The 23992-nt window shown below is 38.7% G+C and overlaps 1 protein-coding gene across 1 annotated transcript; it reads right to left on the reverse strand.

Annotated features, from left to right (window-relative positions):
• Positions 1-6327: 6327 nt before the first annotated feature.
• On the reverse strand, positions 6328-6633 carry LOC138873319 (uncharacterized). Its single transcript, XM_070151775.1, has one exon. It carries the CDS (start codon positions 6631-6633, stop codon positions 6328-6330), a length of 306 nt encoding a protein of 101 aa, XP_070007876.1.
• Between the last annotated feature and the right edge of the window lie 17359 nt (positions 6634-23992).

Raw genomic sequence — 23992 nt, forward strand, 5'->3', positions numbered from 1 at the left:
ACCCTATTCTCAACCCCATTCTTATATTGAACTTCATAGTCTAATCCCAATAATTTAGTAAATCCCTTCTGTTGTATTGACGAAGTTACCTTTTGTTCCAACAAGTACTTCAAACTATGATGGTCAGTTTTGACCACAAAGTGCTTATATTGTAAGTAATGCCTCCATTTCTCTATGGCACTCAACAGTGCCATGTATTCCTTCTCATATATGAATTTACGCTGGTGCCTTTATGCCAAAACCTTGCTAAAATAGGCTACAGGTCTACATTTTTGCATAAGGACAACATATATACCAGAGTAGCATGCATCAGTTTCCACAACAAACCCTTGGTTGTAGTCTGGCAAAGTTAATACTTGGGTAGTGGACATAGCTTCCTTGACTGCTATGAATGCTTGTTCAGCTTCCTCATTCCACTTGAAGGCATCTTTCTTTAATAAGTCAGATAATGGTCTGCAGATACTCCCATAATGAGCTACAAATTTTCTGTAATAACCTATAAGACTTAGAAGTCCTCTTAGGGCCCTGATGGTAGTAGGTCTAGGCCAGTTGATCATTGCCTGAATCTTCTCAGGGTCAGTGGATATACCTTCAACAGTGATAACATGCCCAAGATATTCCAGCTTGGGTTGTCCAAATGAGTACTTGCTCTTTTTAGCAAACAAGGAATGTACTAACAATGTCTTAAAAATCACTTCTAAATGTTCCACATGTTCCTTCAACTACTGATTATAAATTAATATGTCATCAAAGAAGACTAGCACGAATCTCCTAAAATAAGGCTGAAATACCTGATTCATAGGAGCCTGAAATGTAGCAGGTGCGTTGGATAGACCAAAGGGCATAACTCTGAATTCATAATGGCCCATAAAAGTCCTAGAATGCTGTCTTAAACACATCCTCTGCCTTCATCCTGATTTGATGATATCTAGCTCGCAACTCAATTTTGGAAAAAACAACAGCCCCATACAGTTTATCCAAAAGGTCATCCACAATGGGGATGGGATACTTATCTTTAATGGTGATGTCATTAAGTCCTCTATGATCAACACAAAACCTCCAAGTCTCATCCTTATTTTTAACTAGCAAGGCTGGAAAAAAGAAGGGTGACTGGCTATGCTGGATAATGCCATTGGTCAGCATTTCTGTCACTTCTCTCTCTAACTCTCCTTTTTGAAAATAGTTGTGTCTATAAGGCCTTAGACTAACTGAAGAAGTCCCTGGTTTCAAGGGAATTGAGTGATCTAAAGATCTAACAGGAGGTAAGGATTTTGGTTATGCAAAAACAACTTTAAACTGGCTAAGTACCTTTTGTATGGGATCCTCAACTTCCTCTTGCTCATAGTCTGTTCTCACACTTCGCATAATCAAGTGAGCCATTAAAGTTTGACCCTTTTTTAATAGCCTTCTCACCGCATTTCAACTGATCATGCTCAAGTTTCCTTCTTCAGGTATAGCATGCAACACTGTTTTGTTGTCTTTCTTTCCAATGGTAACACACCTCTTCTCATGGTCAAACTTGGTGAGATTATATGGGGAATGGACATCGTTAAACCCCTCCCAGCGGGGCGAGGTAAGACACATTTCCTTTTAGTTTTAATTGACTGCTTTTCCAAATGGGTGGAAGCAGGTGCGTTCGCCCAAATACGCGAACAGGAAGCCATCACATTCATATGGAAAAATATCATATGCCGCTTCGGCATCCCCAACGAAATCAACTGCGATAATGGATCTCAGTTTATCGGAAAAAAGACGACCTAGTTCTTCGAAAAATGGCACATCAAGCGAATACTCTCCACGCCATACCATCCCGCTGGTAACGGTCAAGCCAAATCATCCAACAAAACAATATTGAATATCCTAAAGAAAACGCTTGAGGACGCCAAAGGGCTATGACTAGAACTGCTACCAGAGGTATTATGGGCCTACCGCACCACGCCAAAAACAAGCATAGGCAAAACGCCATATTCATTAGTCTACGAGACTGACATTGTTATACCCATTGAGGTCGGAGAACCTAGCCTGAGATACTCCAATGAAAGCGGACCAAACAACGACAAGAATAGAAAACAAGACCTCGACGAAATAGAAGAACGAAGAGACATGGCTCATGCAAGGATGGTAGCCCAAAAATCCAAAAATATACTCCAGTATAATATACTGGAGTTCTAGTATAATATGCCGGTCCAGCATAATATACTAGAGATTGGAGCACTGGTGCTCCAAACTCCAGTATATTATACTGGAACTTTCCGCATGTTGGAGTTCCAATATAATATGCTGGAAGTTCATACACAGGTGTACCGATCTCCAGTATATTATGCTAGAACATTATGTATTACAGCAAAATAATAGCTATTTTTCAATGGCTTTGCAAATGCTGGCTATTTTTGAATGGTCAGTCCGAAAACTGGCTAACCTATGCTATTTTTACCTAAATACATACATATAAATTTGTACTAATCACTTTTTCTTAGGCTTTAAATGCTATACTAATCACGGTTCACTAGCCTAACTCACAGGGATTGACTGGCCCATTATGGCAACGCTATTTGCACCCACGGATATTTGACCATATATATACATAATATTACATGCAAATTTCCCTAACATTTTATTTTTAAGACTTGTTCGATTAATCAAACAATATTTATATATTTGCACAAGCCTGGCTTCACTTTTTCAGGCCAGGTCACATGTAGCTATACATTAAACACATCTTTAGATTCATTTTTGTTTCCAAGTGCAAGATGAGCATATTAAATGGAGGCCGATAAACCAAATGGTTAATGCATTCAACTGAACCATATCTTTTCAACACGAAGCATAAATATTGTATGTAATATTAAAATTTATACATCTTATATTACAATTTTATTATTTAAAAGGATAACGGATCCATCAATAAAATCATAAAAGTTGAAGTCATTAAATTTTATTGATTTATATATAGAGTATCTTAGTTTTGCCTCTAAAAGTAAGTCGTCCTAATATATACCTTCTCATCCTCGCTCTTAATCACCGGGAACAAACACAAAGCATTAACTAACTGTTTTTGTCACTTTGGTAAAGCCAATCATGTATAGTCAGACCTATATACTACAGAAAAGAGTCATAGTTGTCCCTCTATTATCAAATATTTGTTATATTTATCCTCCGTTATACTATTTGAAGGTATTTACCCTTGCCGTTACTCTTTTTAATATTTCTACCCCTCATTTTAACGGACAACTGAGGCTCCATTCCAAACTGGCACGTGACAAAAATCTGTTGATACCCAATTAAATAGCTAACCCATATCCAAAATGGCCTAACCATCTACCCGATTCGAAGACAAAATATTTTTCATTCCCACTATATTTTTTGTTAAATGCATCGACTTTTTCTCTCCCTATCTCTCATGTTCTCTCTCTTTCTTCTCCTTCCACGAACTACCAATGATTGATTTTCATTTACCTAAATGGCTTAAGAATCTAAATTAATTTTTTTAAGCTTTTGATTAACCGAATCCAAGATTCATGAGAAGAATTTGGTCTTGCATAATTTATTTTTTTATCAATAACGTTTAGGAAATGTTGTTGGACCTTTCCATTTGGGTTTCTGAGTTTCTTTACTTTCAATGAATATTAAAGATTTTATGTTCGAATTTGTATTTCTTTTTAGGAAATGATCGATGAACATTTCATCATGGTTGCCCGCAGTAAGTTCCTTGATTATTAAATAGAAGTGGCATATATTTGTGTTAAGGGGATGTTAAGATTTTGAATGGAATTGGTCAAGATTCAACGAGTTTCGTGATAAGGGTTTATCAATTTTTGGATAGGGATGAGGAAGAAGGGGTGGAAGGAGATATTGAAGATGATTATATCACTAAATTTCTTTTTTATGATACCATAAAAGATGGTACATAGTTTGATTTTCTTTGGAAGGAAAGATCCGAATTTTTGATATAGGTTACCTATTTAATTGGGTTTCAACAAATTTTTGCCACGTGTCAATTTAGAATTGAGCCTGCATTAAAAAGAGGGCAAAAATATTAAAAAGAGTAACGGCAAGGGCAAATACCTTCAAATAGTATAACAGATGATAAATATAACTAATATTTAATAGTAGAAGGACATATATGACCCTTCTCCGTATATACTAATAGCCATTCATTATAAAAATCAAGTTTTTTTCGGAATCGGTCTTTTATGTTATATTATACTCCCTCCGCTTCAATTTATATGAACCTATTTTCTAAAAATTCGTGCCAAAAAGAATGTCCCCTTTCCCTTTTTGATTTACCTTTATTTTACGCTATAAAATTCAAAAGTCTTTTTTTTTCCTTATACTTTGTTCCTAGTTAAATGGGTTCACATAAATTGAAATGGAGGGAGTATTATTTATCCTCTATAAAAGTATTTCAATATAGCATCCAAAAAATATCAAAACAAACGTGGCTGTTATAGAGATGTATGACTGTATTGTACGCATGGTGCTCATCATTTTGTGTTCTCAAGAGTGTAAAAGCTCACAAAATTGCTCCGTTGTTAACATGAATTTTGACTAGAAGATCAGTTTTATATGTCTGGACATAAGAAAGCACCTCATTTTAGGTCAGCTGTACTTACTTGTCATGTACCAACACATTTTCTTAGACGGATTTGAGGTCATTTAGCTTGCCTATATCTCCATCTCTACTATTCTTGCTCCACCAATAAGCTCTCGTAGCAATAGTAGCCCCTTTTTTAGCATCTTAGGATGTCGTGATATGATAAACATAATCATTTCCGTCCATGTGAGGCCGGTGATATGAGAAGATAATTTCTAAAAGAGAGTTTCTTTGCCTCGTTTCTCCTTAAGAATGAGTAACTATGGGGCAAAAGAAATTAAACTGGAAGCTCTTCATTGTCTTCATCTCTTACTTTTCCGAAAAGAGCTAAAATACTCCTATTATTTGTAAATAGTTTACTTTTATGCTCTGTCTACCTATTGGTACAAAAATTTATAAAACGTTATCTTCTTATCTAAAATTACCCTTGCGACTAACGGAAATTTCGGTGGTCCCTTTTTTAATGTGTTGGTAGCACGTAATTGGACCATGTGGCTCCCTTGTTCTGATCAAATTTAACCCGCTCTAGATTTAAACTCGCCCTAATTTATTGGATCAACCCACTGGAAGTTTTTCAACCTTAACCCCGTATCCTATCCATTTCCATCTCTTTTTCTGGAAAAAAATAATGGCTGTAGTTTTTCAAGTGGGGCTCCAAATTCTTGTTCCAACCAAACTCCATATCAAGGTTAAGCAATTAATTCCTAGCAACACCCAATCAATTTTGAAAAACGAATTTCAGATTTGGAAGCTTTTTCAAGCGAAACACCAAAGGGTTCTTCAATATTGGACTGTTTTTCTCCAAGTTTTCACTTAACAAGACAATGAACATTCACAAATTGGCTCCAAATCAATAGCAAACCAGGAGAATTTCAACATCAAGCAATCTTATTTTTTTTTAAATTTATAAACTTGCACTTTGACAAGCACCCAATCCGTTATTAAGAAAACCCCAAAAATGAGTACTAAAATTCAACACCAAATTTGTGATATAACTATTAAGTTCAATCTGTCAGCTCACCAAACAATTACCCAAACAAACAATATCAAGAGATTCCAAAAAATAACTGTCAGGATCTAATATACTAAATACGAATTTCGTAAACCTAATTGGAAATCACAATATTTTTGGGACAATTTTCTGGATTTCTATTAACTGAAAAACAGAGCTAAAGGATTAAAATTGCTGAAAATAGAAAAGGAAACTAAATTGAAGCTATTCTACGGCATCGCCATTGAAATGGAACTTGCAGAAATAGAGTAACAAGGGATTAGAGAAGAAGATAGGAGAAGAAGGAGAGAATTTAGGAGAGAATTCGAGAAGAAAGAGAGTACCAGATAATTCACTGCCTTCTCTTTCCTGTTTGTTAGCATTTAACCGTAAAGTTTTTGCTTGGATTTGAGATGACGTGGCTAAATCTAGGCCCTTGTGGCTCATTTATTCTCTTCTATTTTCAGCCATCCATTCTAGTGTTAGTTACCGTCTTCTAACTAATTAACCATATACTCGAATTAGGCAAAATTAAGGGTCATGGACATGACATACCCTTCCTCTTAAATTAATCCTTAACCTCAAGGATTAGCATCAAAGCCTGAGAACTTTTTCTTAAGAAAATCATAATCTTCCCAAGAAGCATCTTTAGGAGGTAAGTTAGACCATTGAACAAGGACCTTAACAACAACAATGTTACCTCTTTGAATCAGTTGTCTTTGCAAAATGGTCACTGGTTTAACTAAGAATTATCCTTCTTCCTAGTAGTAGGCAGAGTAGTTTGTACAACCACTTTGGTTCCTACTTTTTTCTTAAGCAAGGAAATATAGAACGCTGGATGAACTTTAGAGTCCGGTGGAAGCAATAGTTTGTAAGCTACCTGACCAATGCGACTGATGACTTGAAAAAGACCATAGTACTTGGAGCTGAGCTTCAAATTCTTTTTCAACGCAATGAATGTTTGTCTATAAGGTTGCAACTTTAAATATACCATGTCTCCAACTTGGAATTCTCTTTCAGTTCTCCTTTGATCAGCAAATTGTTTCATTCTTTCTGAGCTTTGAGGAGGTTATCTTTAAGTAATTGTTGCATTTGCTGTCTCTTCGTGACAACATCTTCAGTAGCAGGGATCATGGTCTCAAGCAAAGGGCCCATGGAGAGTTGTGGAGGAACATACCCATTCAGGGCCTCAAATGGAGTATATTGTAAGCCAGAATGGTAGTTCGTGTTATACCCCCATTCAGTAAAGTGCAACCATTATTTCCCGTGTGTAGGTATATGGCTTGTCATGCACCTGAGATAGCTTTCAATACACTTGTTGACCTTCTCAGTTTGGCCATAAGTTTGAGGGTGGTAGGCTGTGCTGTACAAGAGTTACACACCTTTGAGTTTAAACAAAACTTGCTAGAAATTACTTAAGAAGATCATGTCCCTGTCTGATACAATGGTTTCAAGTGTACCTTGCAGTATAAGGACCCTTTTCCAAAACTTCTCAGCAACAACCACAATAGTAAAGGGATGAGCTAAAGCTATAAAGTGAGCAGACTTTGTCATCCTGTCAACTACCACTAGTATAACATATTTGCCGTTAGACTTATGTAATCATTCAATGAAGTCCATGCTGATGTGCTTCCAAGCCTGATTAGGAATGGGAAGAGGTTGAAGTAGCCTAGGGTAAGATACATTTTCATCCTTGTTCCTCTAGCATATATCACACTCAACCATAAATTGAACGACCATTTATTCCATCAATGGCCAGTAGAAGTGTTATGATAGTCTCTTAAGTGTTCCTAATTGTCTTGAGTGACCTACAAAAGTGGAATCGTGAAATATTTTGATCAACTGTTGTCTCAAGTCTCCATCACATACACTTTTCCCTTTACCCTTAATACTCCAGAATTGTAATGCCACAAATTTGGGCCTTGTACATCTATAGAAAGTTGAGTAATCAAATCAACAGCTAAGGCATTATCTTCAGAGCTTGCACTGACCTCTTGTACCCACAATGGAATTGCAACATCGATAACCTGCAGGTGAGACTCAACAACTGGAGTGTTGGCATCTGCTGTTTCTTCCTATTACCTAGATAAATCATCTGCTACCCTATTCTCAACCCCTTTCTTATATTGAACTTCATAGTCTAATCCCAGTAATTTAGTAAGTCCCTTCTGTTGTATTGCCTAAGTTACCTTTTGTTCCAACAAGTTCTTCAAACTATGATGGTCAGTTTTGACCACAAAGTTCTTATATTGTAAGTAATGCCTCCATTTCTCTATGGCACTCAACACTGCCATGTATTTCTTCTCATATATGAATTTACCCCGGTGCCTTTGTGCCAAAACCTTGCTAAAATAGGCTACAGGTCTACGTTTATGCATAAGAACAACTCATATATCAGAGTAGTATGCATCAGTTTCCACAACAAACCCTTGGTTGTAGTCTGGCAAAGTTAATACTTGGGTAGTAGACATAGCTTCCTTGAGTGCTATGAATGCTTGTTCAGCTTCCTCATTCCACCTGAAGACATCTTTCTTTAATAAGTCAAATAATGGTCTGCAGATACTCCCATAACGAGCTACAAATTTTCTGTAATAACCTATAAGATCTAGAAATCCTCTTAGGGCCCTGATGGTAGTAGGTCTAGGCCAGTTGATCATTGCCTGAATCTTCTCAGGGTCAGTGGATACACCTTCAACAGTGATAACATGCCCAAGATATTCCAGCTTGGGTTGTCCAAATGAGCACTTGCTCTTTTTAGCAAACAAGGAATGTACTAACAATGTCTTAAAAACCACTTCTAAATGTTCCACATGTTCCTTCAACGAACGACTGACTATAAATTAATATGTTAATAAAGAAGACTAGCACAAATCTCCCAAAATAAGGCTGAAATACTTAATTAATAGGAGCCTGAAATGTAGTAGGTGCATTGGATAGCCCAAAGAGCATAACTCTGAATACATAATGGCCCATATGAGTCCTAGAATGTTGTTTTAAACACATCCTCTGCCTTCATCATGATTTGATGGTATCCAACTTACAAGTCAATTTTAACAACAACCCCATACAGTTTATCCAAAAGGTCATCCACAATGGGGATGAGATACTTATCTTTAATGGTGATATCATTAAGTCCTCTGTGATCAACACAAAACCTCCAAGTGCCATCCTTATTTTTAACTAGCAAGGCTGGAAAAAAGAAGGGTAACTAGCTATGCTAGATAATGCCATTGGTAAGCATTTCTGTCACTTGTCTCTCTAACTCTCTTTTTTGAAAATAGTTGTGTCTATAAGGCCTTAGACTAACTGAAGAAGTCCCTGGTTTCAAGAGAATTGAGTGATCTAAAGATCTAACAGGAGGTAAGGATTTTGGTTATGCAAAAACAACTTCAAACTAGCTAAGTACCTTTTGTATGAGATCCTCAACTTCCTCTTGCTTATAGTATGTTCTCACACTTAGCATAATCAAGTGAGCCATTAGAGTTTGACCCTTTTTTAATAGCCTTCTCATCGCATTTCCACTGATCATGCTCAAGTTTCCTTCTTCAGGTATAACATGCAACACTGTTTTGTTGCCTTTCTTTCCAATGGTATCACACCTCTTCTCATGGTCAAACTTGGTGAGATTATAATTTTTCATCCAGTAATTCCCCTACACTATGTAACAATCCCCCAAATGAATAATTCTCAGATCTTCCTGGAAGTTTTTGCCCCCATCTTCCAATTGAACCCAACACAGCTGGTGTGACACATCACATAGTTACCATCAGCTACTGTCACCTTCACAGGGGGACTATACACAACTACATACCTAGTGTCATGGACATCCTGATCATCTATAAAGCTATGTATGCTATCAGAGTCAACTAGCACAATTAATTTTCTATTTTTAGCAGTCCCACCAACTAGTATTGAGTTTACCCTTTGGCTGTTACATGAGAGTGCACTGAGAAAAATAGCTTCCTATATTTCTTAGGCTGCTTCAAGTTCAATAATCAAATTCTCTGGTGTAGGTGCTTCGTGATAACCTCCTGGATTAGCCTGTTCCTCACCTACTATGCAATTAAATTGATTATTTCTGCATTGATGTCCCGATGCATATTTCTCTCCACATCCGAAACACAACTTGTTGTTCTTCCTATACTCATAGACCTCATGACTGAGTCTGAGAGCATTAGGCTTGCTAGTAGTTGGATTAACAGGTCTTGGGTTAGATATTCCCCCAACAGTTGTGTGACCTTTGGCCGAGGATTTGTGTTTCTTCTCTGCTGCCTCAATTGCTTTTTCCTGTAGTCTAGCTTGCTCATAGCCAAACTGAGTGATATAGGATTAAATAGCTTAATGGTGTACTTAATTTCATCCTTTAACTCTCCTATAAAAATGGACAAGAAGTGGGATTCATTTAAGGCAGGATTTCTCATAATTATATGTGCCTTAAGATCTTCAAATCGCCCCAGAAATTCCTCAACAGTTCCTATTTGTATTAGTTTGTTGAACTCCTCCACTGCATACTCTAACAATATCTCTCCAAATCTGAGACAAAGCTCTTCATTAAATTCCCCTCATGTAATCACACCTTTACTTAATACCAGGAAATTATACCAAGTCTCAGCCAACCCATTCAAATACAACGCAACAGCTTCTACCTTTAAATTCTCAGTAGTTTTATAGAGGTTATAATACCTTCCGCATCGAATCCATACCTTGAGATCCTTACCCTCGAAGCTCGGAAGTTCCCATTTCGGATGTGGAATTGGAAATCCTTGTGGCCTGTTGAATCTAGCGTCTGCTGGTGGCATATGAAGCAACCCATCTCCTATTGGTTGAACTGAGTTTGGACCTCAATTGTTCCCCTTTTCTAATGTCGTTAGTCGATCTAGAATCAGCTCGAGGGTACCTTTGATTCCTATCTAAGTTTCGTTGAGTGCTCGGCAATTAGTCGCAAGTTCACTCAATGCTTCATCATGCTGGGCTAACTTAGTATCCAATATCTATTGTCTATTTCCTTCCACTATAGCCCCCACACAATTTGAGAATCAAAGCTTTGATACTGAATGTCTGGATCTAATACAGTAAATACGAATTTCGTAAACTCAATAGGAAATCACAATGTTTTTGGAACAATTTTTTGGATTTTCTATTAACCGAAAAACGGATCTAAAGGATTACAATTGCAGAAAATAGAAAAGAAAACTAAATTGAAGCTATTCTAAGGTATCATCATTTAAATGGAACCTGCAGAAATAGAATGACAAGGGATTAGAGAAGAAGATAGGAGAAGAATGAGAGGATTTAGGAGAGAATTCGAGAAGGAAGAGAGTACTAAATAATTCACCATCTTCTTTCTCCTGTTTGTTAGCATTTAACCGTGAAGTTGCTGCTTGGATTTGAGCTGACGTAGCTAAATCTGTGCCCTTGTGACTCATTTATTCTCTTCTATTTTCAGCCATCCATTCTAGTGTTAGTTACCTTCTTCTAAATAATTAACCCTATACTCGAATTAGGCAAAATTAAGGGTCATGATCATGACAATAACCCAAATCAGGCTTTGAACAAAAGAACCTAAGTGACCAATCAGAAGATATTGAACCCCAACTTATCTTTTTTCAACAGGATTTTAGAATCAAAAAATTCTTAGCTAAATCAGTTCGTCAACATGTGATTGATGTGTATCAAAGGTGATTTTGTCAGCTTGGTTGAGGTTTGAGAGGAGAGATGATGAGTTGGTTGGATCATCAACCTTGATTATAGGGAAAAAGGCTACTATTATCCCAGTACTATTGTAAATAGTATACGTTTGTCCTCCATTTCATGTTACGTCCAAAATCCACTCTATCGTTAACAGATTTGATGGAATTGTCCCAAACAATAACGGGTGGCCAATGTGGCTGACCCACTCCATTTTTTCCATGTCAGCTGCCAAATCACTTATTTACTCAATTAAAAAGAAATTAAAACATATCCCCCCAAAACCCCACCCATCCGGGCTCCCTACTTCTTCTTCTTCCAAGAGTTCTTCATCTTTGCTTCAAACTTTTCAATCCAAACTAATTTTCATCAAATTGACTCAAGTTGCAACCATAACTTCTCAACATTAATATTCAGATTCTTGAGTCTTTTTTCAACTTTAAATTTCGGTAACCCAAAAAATGGAGTACAAATTTGTTCTTTATTTAAATCCACAAAAATTAATGTTTGATTCACGATTTTAAGCTCCAAACAACAACATCTGGCTGATTTCCTCCATATATAATCAAAAAATCAAATTGTCAACTTTAATATTTCGACACCCAAAGAACACACCATAGTGGGTTTTGAGATTCTCACCACTGAATTTTCAAACTTAAAACAGAGATGACTGATAGCACCAGTGAATCCAAACAACTTCATAAAGGGACACAAAATTCTCCAACGGCGAACACAGGTGGCCTCACATTGTGCTTTTTCATAACCATTCAATCAGATAGAAACTTAGGAAAAACTATACCCACAATTTATTAAGCACAAGATTAGAATACACGTCCAAACTACTATAGCAATAGCACAATTGAAAATTTAGTAACAACAATTTCAACTATCAAAGACGTAGCATCTGACAAACAAGAGCAGTCGAGAAAATCATGGGATAGAGACGGAGAAACAGTGAAAGTGTGAGCGACACCAAATCATGGTCAATCACAAGCAATCGACTAAGCATACCAATTTCACAACAGAAAAATCACAGCAGTAGGCTAACCATCGATGTCCAAAACAACAGGGTCGTCAGAAACTTAGCAATCACCGGAGTTCGTGTATTCCGGCCATATTAAAAGAAAAGAAATGCCACCAAATGACATACCGGTCACATCCGACCAGATCCAAGGTTTTCGGATGGACCTTCAATGAGATGGAGTTTCCAGTGATAGAGGTTCCACGATTTTGATTGATGCTTTTGCCGTAACTCAAAGAGAAAAAAATAGAAGGGGAATAGTTGAGTGGAGACTAGGATGACTTGGCAGCTGACATGAAAAAAATGGAGTGGGTCAGCTACCACATTGACTATCCGTTAGGGCTAGGGGCAATTCCATCAAGTTTATTAACGGTAGGGTGAGTTTTGGACATAAAGTGAAACAGAGGACAAACATGTACCATTTACAATAGTACAGAGGTAATAATGGCCTTTTTCCCTTCATTATATCGGAAGAGTTGTTGAATGGCTACTTCGTACATGGGCTATGATCTCAAATCAGTTTTTTAACAGTTGGGGCAGGTCTAACAAATGGGGCGGGTATAATTCTATTCAGTCTGGATTTTGGAATCTAGTGGGGCGGGTTTAAATCTGGAGTGGGTTAAATTTGATCTCGACAAGGGTGCCACGTGGCCCACTTATGTGCTGCCAACACATTAAAAAAGGGACCACAGAAGCAAGGGTAATTTTAGACCAGAAAATAACAACGTTGTATGCTTTTTTGGACTAATAGGTGGACGGAGCATAAAAGTAAATCAATTTTTTGGCTCTTTTCTGACTACTCTTTTCTCTTGTGTACTTTTTCTTCTTCTTCTTCTTCAAGAACCCTAACCAACAAGTGGAAATATAGGTAACAGAAAGTCCACGTTTCTCATCTTAGTTTGGTTTGCTTATTTCGGCACAGCTTGCAGTCAAATTCTTTAGGGTGAGTAACATGCATGGTTTCTTTTTTCTCCCTTATAATTAAATAATTTTATTTGTGGATCGTCTAAGATTATGACAATCCAGATAAACCACGGCCATAATAGTCATTGACTAATTTAGTGTGATATTAATTGTCTCTATATATGATTCTGGGTACGACTCAAAACTTTAAAAAATAAGACTGCTCAACTGTTATAAAGGTGCTATATATATCAACTGTACCTAGTAAAAAGATATTAACGAGCAAATTACGTACAAAAGAAAAGGAACAGAAGAATCAGCAAGAGAAGGGAAACCTAAAAGATACAACAACAACAAGAAACCCAGTAATTTCCCACAAGAGGGGTCTACAGAGGGTAATATGTACGCAGCCTTACACCTACCCTGAGAGAGCGAAGAAATTGTTTCCAATAAACCCTCGGAAAACCTTAAAAGATATAGCCGTGAATAAAAAATTGACTCAAAAACAAGAGCTAACGCGCTGAATGAGTGCAGCATATGTGTCGATCGGTTGACCATTACGTATCCTCAACTAATATGAATATTCTAGAGTTTAAGTTGGAGAAGTGGATGATTGAGCGTCCAACGATGACCATTATCTAGTTCTGAACGTTTGAGAGGAAGTGTTACGTTAAGGTTTTCCAAATTGAATATTGAGGATACGTGTGAACTCCTCTCTCCTTACATATTTAATACTTCCTTCGTTCAAGTTTATGTGTATTTATTTTCTTTTTTGTCCGTTTCAAAAAGAATGATACATTCTAAATTTGGAAATAAATTTGCTTAAACTTTCAATTCTACCCTTAATGAGAAGATTTTATAACCACACAAATATTCTCGACCCCTTTTTGACTTGTTTAGGATCATAAATTCAAAAAGTTTTTATTTTTTCTTAAACTCCGTGTCCAGTCAAACAAATTTACATAAATTGAAATAGGGAGAATATTATATAGGACAAATGAGCTGCTAACTCCAATTTCTACCGACTGATGACTGCAATTAGCAATGCACTAATGAGTAACATTTGTTTCATTTTCTTGAAAGTACAAGTTTGGATATTATTGGCACGGCATTCTGGCCCAGTTTGAACTACATACGGAGTGCGTACCCTCCGATTTATACTTAGCAACCAAAAGTCCCTATTTCAAGAGAAACAGTAGCTAGCCACTAAATTCTCCTCTTTTTTCTCATTGCAAATCCGTTTATGTTTAGTCATTTCAAGTTTGGCACCGAAATTATCCCTTCCTTTTTCTGTGTCCTTTTGTTTTTGTGAAGTATTCTCTCTTATTAATTACCTTGTTGAGCACGTGATCTTATTTCTTATACTGCATATGGAAGCAGATTCAAACACACACACATATATATATATATATATATTATGTCTAATAGATTATGTCATGTATAATGTATATGTATAGCCAAATAAAAGTACAATTGAAAATTAACATGTGGCTGTATATAAATGTCTAATGGGTATAGAGTATAGCGTAATGAAGCCAATGTTATACAGGGGAAATTTCCGTGCTACACATCATTTCTCCTGAGAAATAACAGCCATTGACACTAAGGTCACATCATTACCAATCACCCCCAAAAGAATCCAACTTATAATTACAACGAGATACATCACATATTCACACAATTCACACTGTCAACTCTCTCAACAAATATACAAACTGTAATCTTTACCGCAGCCTTTCCAAAGACTTTGAAAATGTGCTTACTCTCATGTTCTCTATATATAGGCCAACCCCTTTTAATAATTTGGCACACATGTGCTTCAATATCTAAATAATTCAAGAAACTTTTTACAGATAAGAATGGGGAAGACAACACAATGTGGAGATGAAGAAGTGAGGGAAAAAACTCCAAAGGGTCACTTTGTGGTTTACGTGGGAGAAGAACTGAGGAGATTTGTTCTTCACATATCTTACTTGAAGAACCCTTGTTTCCAGAAGTTACTAGAAGAAGCTGCTCAGGAGTTTGGATTTCAGAGTCCCAAAGGAATTGTTTTGCCTTGTGATGAATGCACTTTCCAGAAGATCATTCATATGATTAACGCCAAGTGATCACCAACAATAACTAGATGCTAGTAATTGATATTTCGTTTTTCTTTCTTTTTCTTTTGGTTCATTAGATTGAATATAACGTGTAGTAATATAATATAACTCGCAGTCCATAATATATGTGGCTATGTGAATATTTCGAGAGTCCATAGACGAAGGTGTAATTGTCACTGGTAAGTTCTTAAGAGGTTGAAATAACATCTACTCAATACTTTGCTCTCCTGTGCAAATTCTGGAGAAATTAAGAAAGTGGTTCTATATGTCTTTTTTACTCACTGAAATCTTTTTGTTCGTGTTGGTCTGTTTTGCTTTATTGAAAAAAGGTTTAGTTTTTATACTCTGATAATCAATGTAAAAAAGTTACTACACATACACAAAGTTGTTTACCCCTTAAATATAGTACAGTTGAATTTGTAACGTGGTTTATATACAAGCGATTCGATTTGATCCAAAAAGTGATAAAGAAATAAAATTAAAACTTAGATTCAACGACTGAAATTGAAGAAGACAACAAGCCTGGTTCTGAACTTACCGGTTACGAGAGCAGACGCGAAAATAAAGCAATGATTAAGATGTTAAATTGAGAGATAAATAAAATATAAGAGAGAAATAATCAAGTATAGCTTCTCTGTACAGAATGTTTTTCATGTCCCTATAATGACTGTTACCCCCACTATTTATAGCTCTACCTAAGGAAATACGATCATAGGACCAAGCTCCTCTTTAAATGAGAATAAAAGTATCATTGATAAATATATATAGTGGCTGATCTTGAATGCAAATATTCACTGTAACGAATGCGCATTTAATGCTAGCTAATATTCCCTCATTGAATGTTATCTGATGCAAACCTTTGAACTTCTACCATCGACTATGTTCCTTTCGGTACCGATCACATATGTCGCTCGGTATTAGTTGTTGCCTGACTCGTCCTTTCTCTATCTTCGGTTCCACGTGTCGTCTTTCCATTTGACCACCTGCTATCAACCAATTTTATCCCATACAGTAGTCAACCTACTTTTCGGTGATGCAACTTAGTATTACGGGGAAGTAGGTGAAGATTCCTTTCTTGGTGGGAAAGTTCCTGAACAGTCTTTGACACTCGAAAGGAAGCACGTCTTCTCGCATTTAATAACCCGAACACATGTTGCCCCGCGATTTAGCAAATATTTTTACCGGTGTTCGAGGTAATCATGATCATGATATTTGTCGTCTATAACTTCTTTGTTATTCACCATTTTTACTTCTTCACTCTTACAAATTTTCACAAGTCTTCTTCCTTCTCCGCATTTGCTTAGAAACCTTCAAAAGCCTTAAACTTTCTCAGCAAAAACTTCTTCTTTTATAGACCTCTTACAACACAAACCTCTCCACCATGTCTTCATATACTGCTTTCTTGGTAATACTGGTCTTTTCTTCGGTGGAGGCCCGAAGAAAAGCAAAGATAAAGAGGTTGACATTGAGTCTGAACCTTCGGCTGTAAGCACTATCATACCTCTTCAGCTCAGCACTGCAAACGACCTTCAAGAAAAAACTCCTTCTCCAACTTCCTAAAGCCACCTATTTTGGCCAGTTTGTAGGTTTCCCTCCTCCATTTGCCCTTCCAGTGTCCCTACTGTGAAGGAGGACTGTAACTACCCCAATATTGAGATCCTCGCCCCTGATATGGTAGAGCGAGTTACCTACTCCAGGGAGGGATTTATATATGTCTATACGTATCTCTTTACCTTGGGTCTATTCTCTTTGGGCTCGAGTGAAGAGCTCTACCCAATAATTTTGGAGTTTTGCCACTGATATTAGGTCTTCTTAGCACAAGTAGGTCCATCTATATGGCGGATAGTGGCCTGCCTTCGTCTGAGACCGTGGAAACCCTAAATCTTGCACATATAATGAATCTTTACTCTCCCAAGATTAACCATGGGGGAGTAATAAACTTTAGCAAGCGTGGACACCACACTCTCCTCACCAGCATAGACGATGACAACGACCACGGATAGATGAAGCAGTTCATCATTATTGCTACTAGGGATATCATCCTGACCACAACTCCAGCTTCTCCCGAGTAGTGGATCGTTATTCATAAGTTTTCGGTTTCTTGCTTCCTTTGTCCGTGAAAAGGTCATTTCCCGCTTTTGCTAATTTTTCGTTTCATTTGTTTCAACTACTAGATAGGAACCCCCACGGATTGAAGGCATGGACATTACAACTCCTGGATCCCGTCGATGGAAGGAAATGGCTCAAAAATACGGGTGGAAGGCCAAACATCATGGTAAGCCAAATCCTTCTTTCTTTAGCCTTGTCCGAACGCAAGAAATCTCGTGAATAAATTACTAACTCCATTTTTGTCTAATACAGGGCTTCCGAGGGGTTCTGTCATCTGCCCTAAAGTCGATGCCTTATATGACCTCAAGGAGGCTAGGAGGGTGGTGCAAAATTCCCTTGCCTGGAACAAAGCTTGTAGATCTGTCTGAGCCTCCGCTAAGGGTTCCTCATCTTAGAGTCTCTAGTCCAAGAGCAAGAAATCGAAAAAAATACGCTCATCCTCGGTTGGGACTCAAAGAGAAGAGGGAAACAAAAATGCCATCCGAGCTGACCACAATGGTCCTCGTTGATAAAGGGGAAGCCAGTGATGATGAGGCTCCTCTTCAAAGGAGAAAATGATCTTCATCAGTCAACCGGATGCTCAGCCGGGAAAGTTCAAAAACCCAACATTTGAGAAAACTCAGGCGCTTTAGAGAGAGATGGACATGGTCGAGAATGTCGATTCTTGCATTCCGACCCAATTGACATCTCCGGTCCAAGGAGTTCTGACACTGAGTCTTTTCTGCCCCAAATCACTAAGCAAATAACAACCAACACTTCTTCTGCGACAACTGCTTCTTTTCCTTCCACACTGGTGGATTCATGTCCACTAACACCAATTGCTCCTTCACCACTAGCACCAACCGCATCTTCTCCACGGGCACCGATTGATCAAGAAAGGGATACATCTCCTCATCGATCTCCTGACCACAGAAACTTGGGAAACACCTATGTTATTCCTTCTCAAGATTGTCAAAGAAGACGAAATGCCACTCTTTCAATCTCGAATTAGTGTTATCTTCTCTCCAGGCCGATGAAGATTGCCAATTACATGAAGTCGTTGGCCTCGACGAAGGATTGGAAGAAAATGGACTCCCTTTCTGGGGTGTGTCTGATAAATAATAGTATGTATAGTGCAACGCATATATCATCTTAATTTCCTCCTATGTTTTTTTGTTTAAACATTGTAAAGGTAAACTTGACTCTAACCTTGTCTTTTTAGGCCAAACTCTTTGCTTCTAAGGGCCGGCAAAGGTTGATCCTTGACAAACAAAGGCTTGCTTTCGAGAGGGATCAACTTTTAGTTGAAAGCAACTAGCTTGTCGTGCGCCTCCCAATGTTGGAAGTAAATGCTGCTAAGGTGGATGAGCTTGAATCTCGGTTATAGCAAACCGAACAAGATAGAATAGCCCACAGCCAAGAAGCTGCTCAATTATACGAAAATCTTCAAGAGCCTGAGGCTGTGTAGGTCGACCTTATGATGTTGTTATCGCTACTATCGAGCGAAGTCTACCTTCGAGGAGAAAATTAATAAACTAAAGGCCAACTTATGCTCCAAAAAAGAGGAGGCCAATGCTGCCGAGGAGAAGACAACCAAAATAGAAAAGAGGATTAAGAGAGTAGTGGAGCAAAACCGAATCCACTTAACTACAACTATTGATCTTGACTCTCGCCTCAGCGCCATAAAGGCTCAAAGGGAAGGACTTCAGACCAAAATTGATAACATTCAAGCTCAACTTCAGTATCAAGAAGATTTCCTTGTCTTTGAAAAGAATTATGCTATATATAATATGAAGAGGAAGACTTTGGAAAAGCAACAACAAGCATTGCTGATATTGATGATTGCATTACTAATGCTTGAGAACCGGAGTTAACTGCTCACGAGAATCTTCCTTGCTCGGCCCATTGTAATTGACTTCTCGAATACCGGTCTCGAGTATTTGAAAATCGAAGGGGAGACTGAAGAAGATGAATTCCTATATCCAGCAGTGGATCCGCTTTCTCCTCCTCCTCTAGGTTGTGGTGGCATAAATGATGTATAATTTTTCCTTTTTTTAACTTATGTAATTATGCCAAGACTTTTATTAAGTTTGGCACTTTGATAATTTAGGATTTTAACATGTTTTACGCCCCTACTTGCCTATGCTTTGATCATATATTGTTACAAAATAGTCCTAAAAGGCTTACAAGTTGTGCTTGATTACAGGTTTTATCGACAAAGTGACGAAATGTCAAAGATTGGCTCAAAAAGGAGTGAAACCTGCTCAAGTATCAAAGACCAAGGAATCTAAGAAAACAAGGCCTAGTGCGGATCGCGCAAAATGGAATGCGGCCGCACTAGGTGGTTCAGAGAGTTGGTGATTCAGGCAAGAAGAAGCGCGACCGCGGTACACATCTCGCGGTCCACGGTGAAGGCTCCGCGGCCGCACTAATCTTTTGTGCGGTCCACAGTCATGAGATTCAGAGAGATGAAGTTTTCAAAGCCAAAGCCATGCGGTCTGCGGAAGTGAGTGGCGGACCGCACCAGCTCCCTCCGCGGCCGCGGTCCATTCTACGCGATCCGCGGAGTCCAAGTTCAGAGAAGCAAAAGTGAACCCAGTGCGACCGCGGTCCATTTAATGCGGCCCGCACTGACCCCGCAGGGGTATTTTTGTCTAGTTTTTCCAACCTAGTATAAATAGAATATTTTACCATTTTTTAGGTATAAAGATAGATCAGTTGATAGCTGCGCTCGTGAGACCGACTTTTGTAGCCATTTTTGGCACTTTTGCTTTACATTTACAACAGATTCTTGTAGATTAATTTTAGCAATTAATTAATATGCTTAGTTCTTCATCTATTTCTTCAATTTCTTTATCTAGCATGAGTAGCTAAACCCATTAGCTAGGGTTGTGGCTCAACCCTAGTGTGGGTAATTGATGGCTGTAGCCATCTAGTGTGAGATTGACTATGGGTGTTTGCTATTTGGGTTGGTTTTATGTTTTAATCTAGAATTGGTGGTTGCAAACACTGATTCAAGCTTTGTGGGTTTAACTCTTCTTGAGAAAGAGAGTCTATGACCCCAAAATTGACCCAACAAGGAATTGGGATGGACTCATGAGAAATGATAGTCCCAATTAACGGGTTAAACCTCGAGAGAGTAATTACCCTACTTGAACCCTAGTTGCTTGGTCTAATTTGCCTACCCATTTGGTCTCGAAAGAGTCAATTGGGCAAAATCACCTCTCTACCGAGAGGTGTGAGAGTGGGTAAATTGTGCAACGGTTATAGTATACGCCCCAATTATGTCAATTGAACCTTAGTAACATCTACCCGTCAATTAGCCACCTAGGTAGTGTCACGACCCTAGTACCCTTCTTCCCATTAGATACAACTTAGCACTATTCTCGTAGCATAATTTAGAGTTACTCAATAGTTTTATAAAATTAATTATAATTCAAAAACTCAAAAATGTTTGAAGTGACATTAGGAGTACAAACACATCTCTAGGATAGACAGACAATCCAACTCCACTTCTAGCTCCCTGAGGAAATCGATCCCGACCCTCATATCGGGTAAAAGCTATTGCGACCCGATCTTCCTACCTTAGTGTAGCGTCGAGTTGACTGCGATCACTTTTTGGCGCCGTTGCCGGGAGCTTACGGTGTTGACTATCTGTTTATTTAGTTTTGTGTTTTGCTTCTCTTTTTTTCTTGTTTACTAATTTTGTCTGTGTCGATCAATCAGGTACAAATGGCTCTTAATGCAAATGACCCTCTTGGCAATGTGATAGCGGGGGAGGAGGTAGAGGATCTAGAAAAAGATGAGGTCTTACCTCAAGTTCCACGGAGAGGCCGAAATGCCAATGTAAATGCAAATGAGAACAACAATATTCCAGACCCTCCTCCGGCACCGCCGAGAGTGGCTCCCAGAGTTTTACCAAATCAAGGATACGCCAGTGCTATTGTTCCTCCCCGAATCCGGGCGGGGAACTTTCAAATCACAAATGTTATGTTGACCTTGCTCGAGCAAAGAGGGTATTTCACTGGCGCCTCCGATCAAAATGCCTACAAGCACTTGAAGGGGTTTGTGGATACATGTTGGGGTAGCAAGCAGACAAACGTGTCCGAGGATGCATTGCGATTGAGGCTTTTCCCGTTCTCTCTTCGGGGTAAAGCATTGGATTGGTTAGAAAGGCTCCCCAATCATTCTATTACAACATGGGATGAATTGGCGGACAAATTTATTGCTATGTTCTTTTCTCCAAGTCATATGGCAGCTCTTCGGGATGAAATTCTAGCTTTTAAGCAAGAGCCAACGGAACCTTTGCACGAGATATGGGAAAGATATGGAACAATGGTGAAAGAGTGCCCTAATAACGACATGATCGAGGCTATGATTCAACAAACCTTTTATTGGGGCATCAACACCATGAATCAATGCATTGTGAACCAATTGGCCGGAGGGAGTTTTATGAAACTTTCTTACCAAGAGGCATGTGATGTACTTGATGAAATGGCCGACACCTCTTCGGCATGGCAAAGCCGAGCAAATGTGCCCCAAGGTTACCCCACGGTAATCCATTTGCACAAGGAATTGCACGATCATGGCCAAGCCATCGCCAAGCTTACAACAACTATGAATCAATTGGCAAAGGCGCAATTGCAACAAGTCCAAAACCCGTGCCAAGTCAATGCAATGGAAGGTGTTTCTATGTTGAAAATGAGGCAAAGAGGACAACAACCTCAAGGTAATTGTGAACAATATGACAACAACAATGATGGTGGTGGTTATTCAAATGAGTGCTATGATGATCAAAGCGAAGAGGTCCAATATGTCAATAACTACCAAGGGAATATAGGCAACTCTTCGAATCAACAATGGCATCCTCAAGGAAATTGGGGCAATCAACAACAAGGCGGAGGTAATTAGAATAACAACAATCAACAACAAGGCGGAGGTAATTGGAATAACAACAACCAAAACAACAATTGGGGTAATCAAAGCAACCAAGGGAATTGGAATGGTAATAACAATAATTGGGGCAACAACAACAATCAAGGAGGGTGGAACAATAGCGGCAACCAAGGCAACCGGGGGCAAGTCTTTCAAAGGCCCCCCATGTACCAACAACCAAACAATCCACCCCCCTTTCCTTCTCAAGGTCCGAGTTCTTCCGGAAGTGATATGGGGAGAATTGAAAGCATGTTCGAGCAAATGATGAAAAAGAACCAAGATTTTGAGGCCCAATTAGCGTCTCATAACACATCTATCTGGATTGGAGGTGCAATTAGGCCAAATCTCTAAAGCATTGAATACTCATCCAAAGGGTGCTCTACCAAGTGATACGGTGGTGAACCCGAAGGGTGAGAATAATAATCATGTGATGGCGGTTACAACAAGAAGTGGTAGAGGCGGTGATGTGAATGCCTCAATGCAAAAGCAAGTTATGGATGGAGATGTTGAGTTGCGGGATGATGATGTACCTTTGATTGTTGATGATGTGGTTAATCAAAATATGAACAATGATGTGTGGATTTATATTGATGATGAAGCCAAGGTAGAGACTCAAGATGCTGTGAACCCGTCTAGGGAACACGTGATTGACATGCCCGAGCCGGTTGTACAAAAGGCCAAGGCACCTTTGCCTAGGCCACCTCCATATTATCCTCAACGGTTAGCAAAGCAAAAGAGTGAAAATCAATTCAAAAAATTCATTGATATGATGAAGAGCCTCACAATCAATGTGCCTTTGGTGGAGGCACATGAGCAAATGCCGGGGTACGCTAAGTTCATGAAAGATTTGGTAACAAAGAAAAGGTCAATGGAGTGAGAAACAATTAAAATGACTCATCAAGTGAGTGACATAGTGCATTCAATGGCACCCAAGCTTGAGGACCCCGGAGCTTTTACTATCCCTTGTACTATCGGAAGTGCGGATTTTGCCAAGGCCCTTTGTGACTTGGGAGGTAGCATAAATTTGATGCCTTACTCGGTCTTCAAGACTTTGGGAATTGGACAACCTCGACCTACCTCAATGATACTTCAAATGGCGGATCGATCGATGAAGCGACCGTTCGGCATTATTGATGATGTGCTTGTCCGGGTGGATAAGTTTATATTGCCGGCCGACTTTGTCATATTAGATTTTGAGGTGGACTTTGAAGTGCCAATTATTCTTGGTAGGCCTTTCCTATCTACGGGGAAGGCATTGGTTGATGTTGAAGCGGGTGATTTGACTTTTCGAGTGGGGGATGAGAAGGTGGTATTCCATGTTTGCAAATTAATGAGACAACCCAATAGCACGGAGGTGTATTCATTTGTGAACATTGTCACAGCTATGATAGTGGATGACACAAGTTCCATGATCCATGTTGAAGATCCCCTTGAGGCCATGCTTCTTAATATGGATGTCAATTATGATGCTAGTAGAGTGGAGTGCGTGAATGCATTGCATGGTATGGGTTCATATTCTTATGAGCCTAGGAGGCTATCTTTAGATCTTGAAAACCGCAAAACTCCACCAACAAAGCCATCGATTGAGGAGCCACCGGTGTTAGAGTTGAAGCCACTTCCTCCACACCTCAGGTATGAATTCTTGGGTTCAAATTCTACTTTACCTGTTATTG

Source organism: Nicotiana sylvestris, chromosome 1, assembly GCF_000393655.2.
Source record: "Nicotiana sylvestris chromosome 1, ASM39365v2, whole genome shotgun sequence".
Classification (NCBI taxonomy): Eukaryota; Viridiplantae; Streptophyta; class Magnoliopsida; order Solanales; family Solanaceae; genus Nicotiana; species Nicotiana sylvestris.

Coding starts and splice junctions, on each gene's coding strand:
- LOC138873319 (XM_070151775.1), bottom strand. CDS start 6,633: ATGAAACAATTTGCTGATCAAAGGAGAACTGAAAGAGAATTCCAAGTT.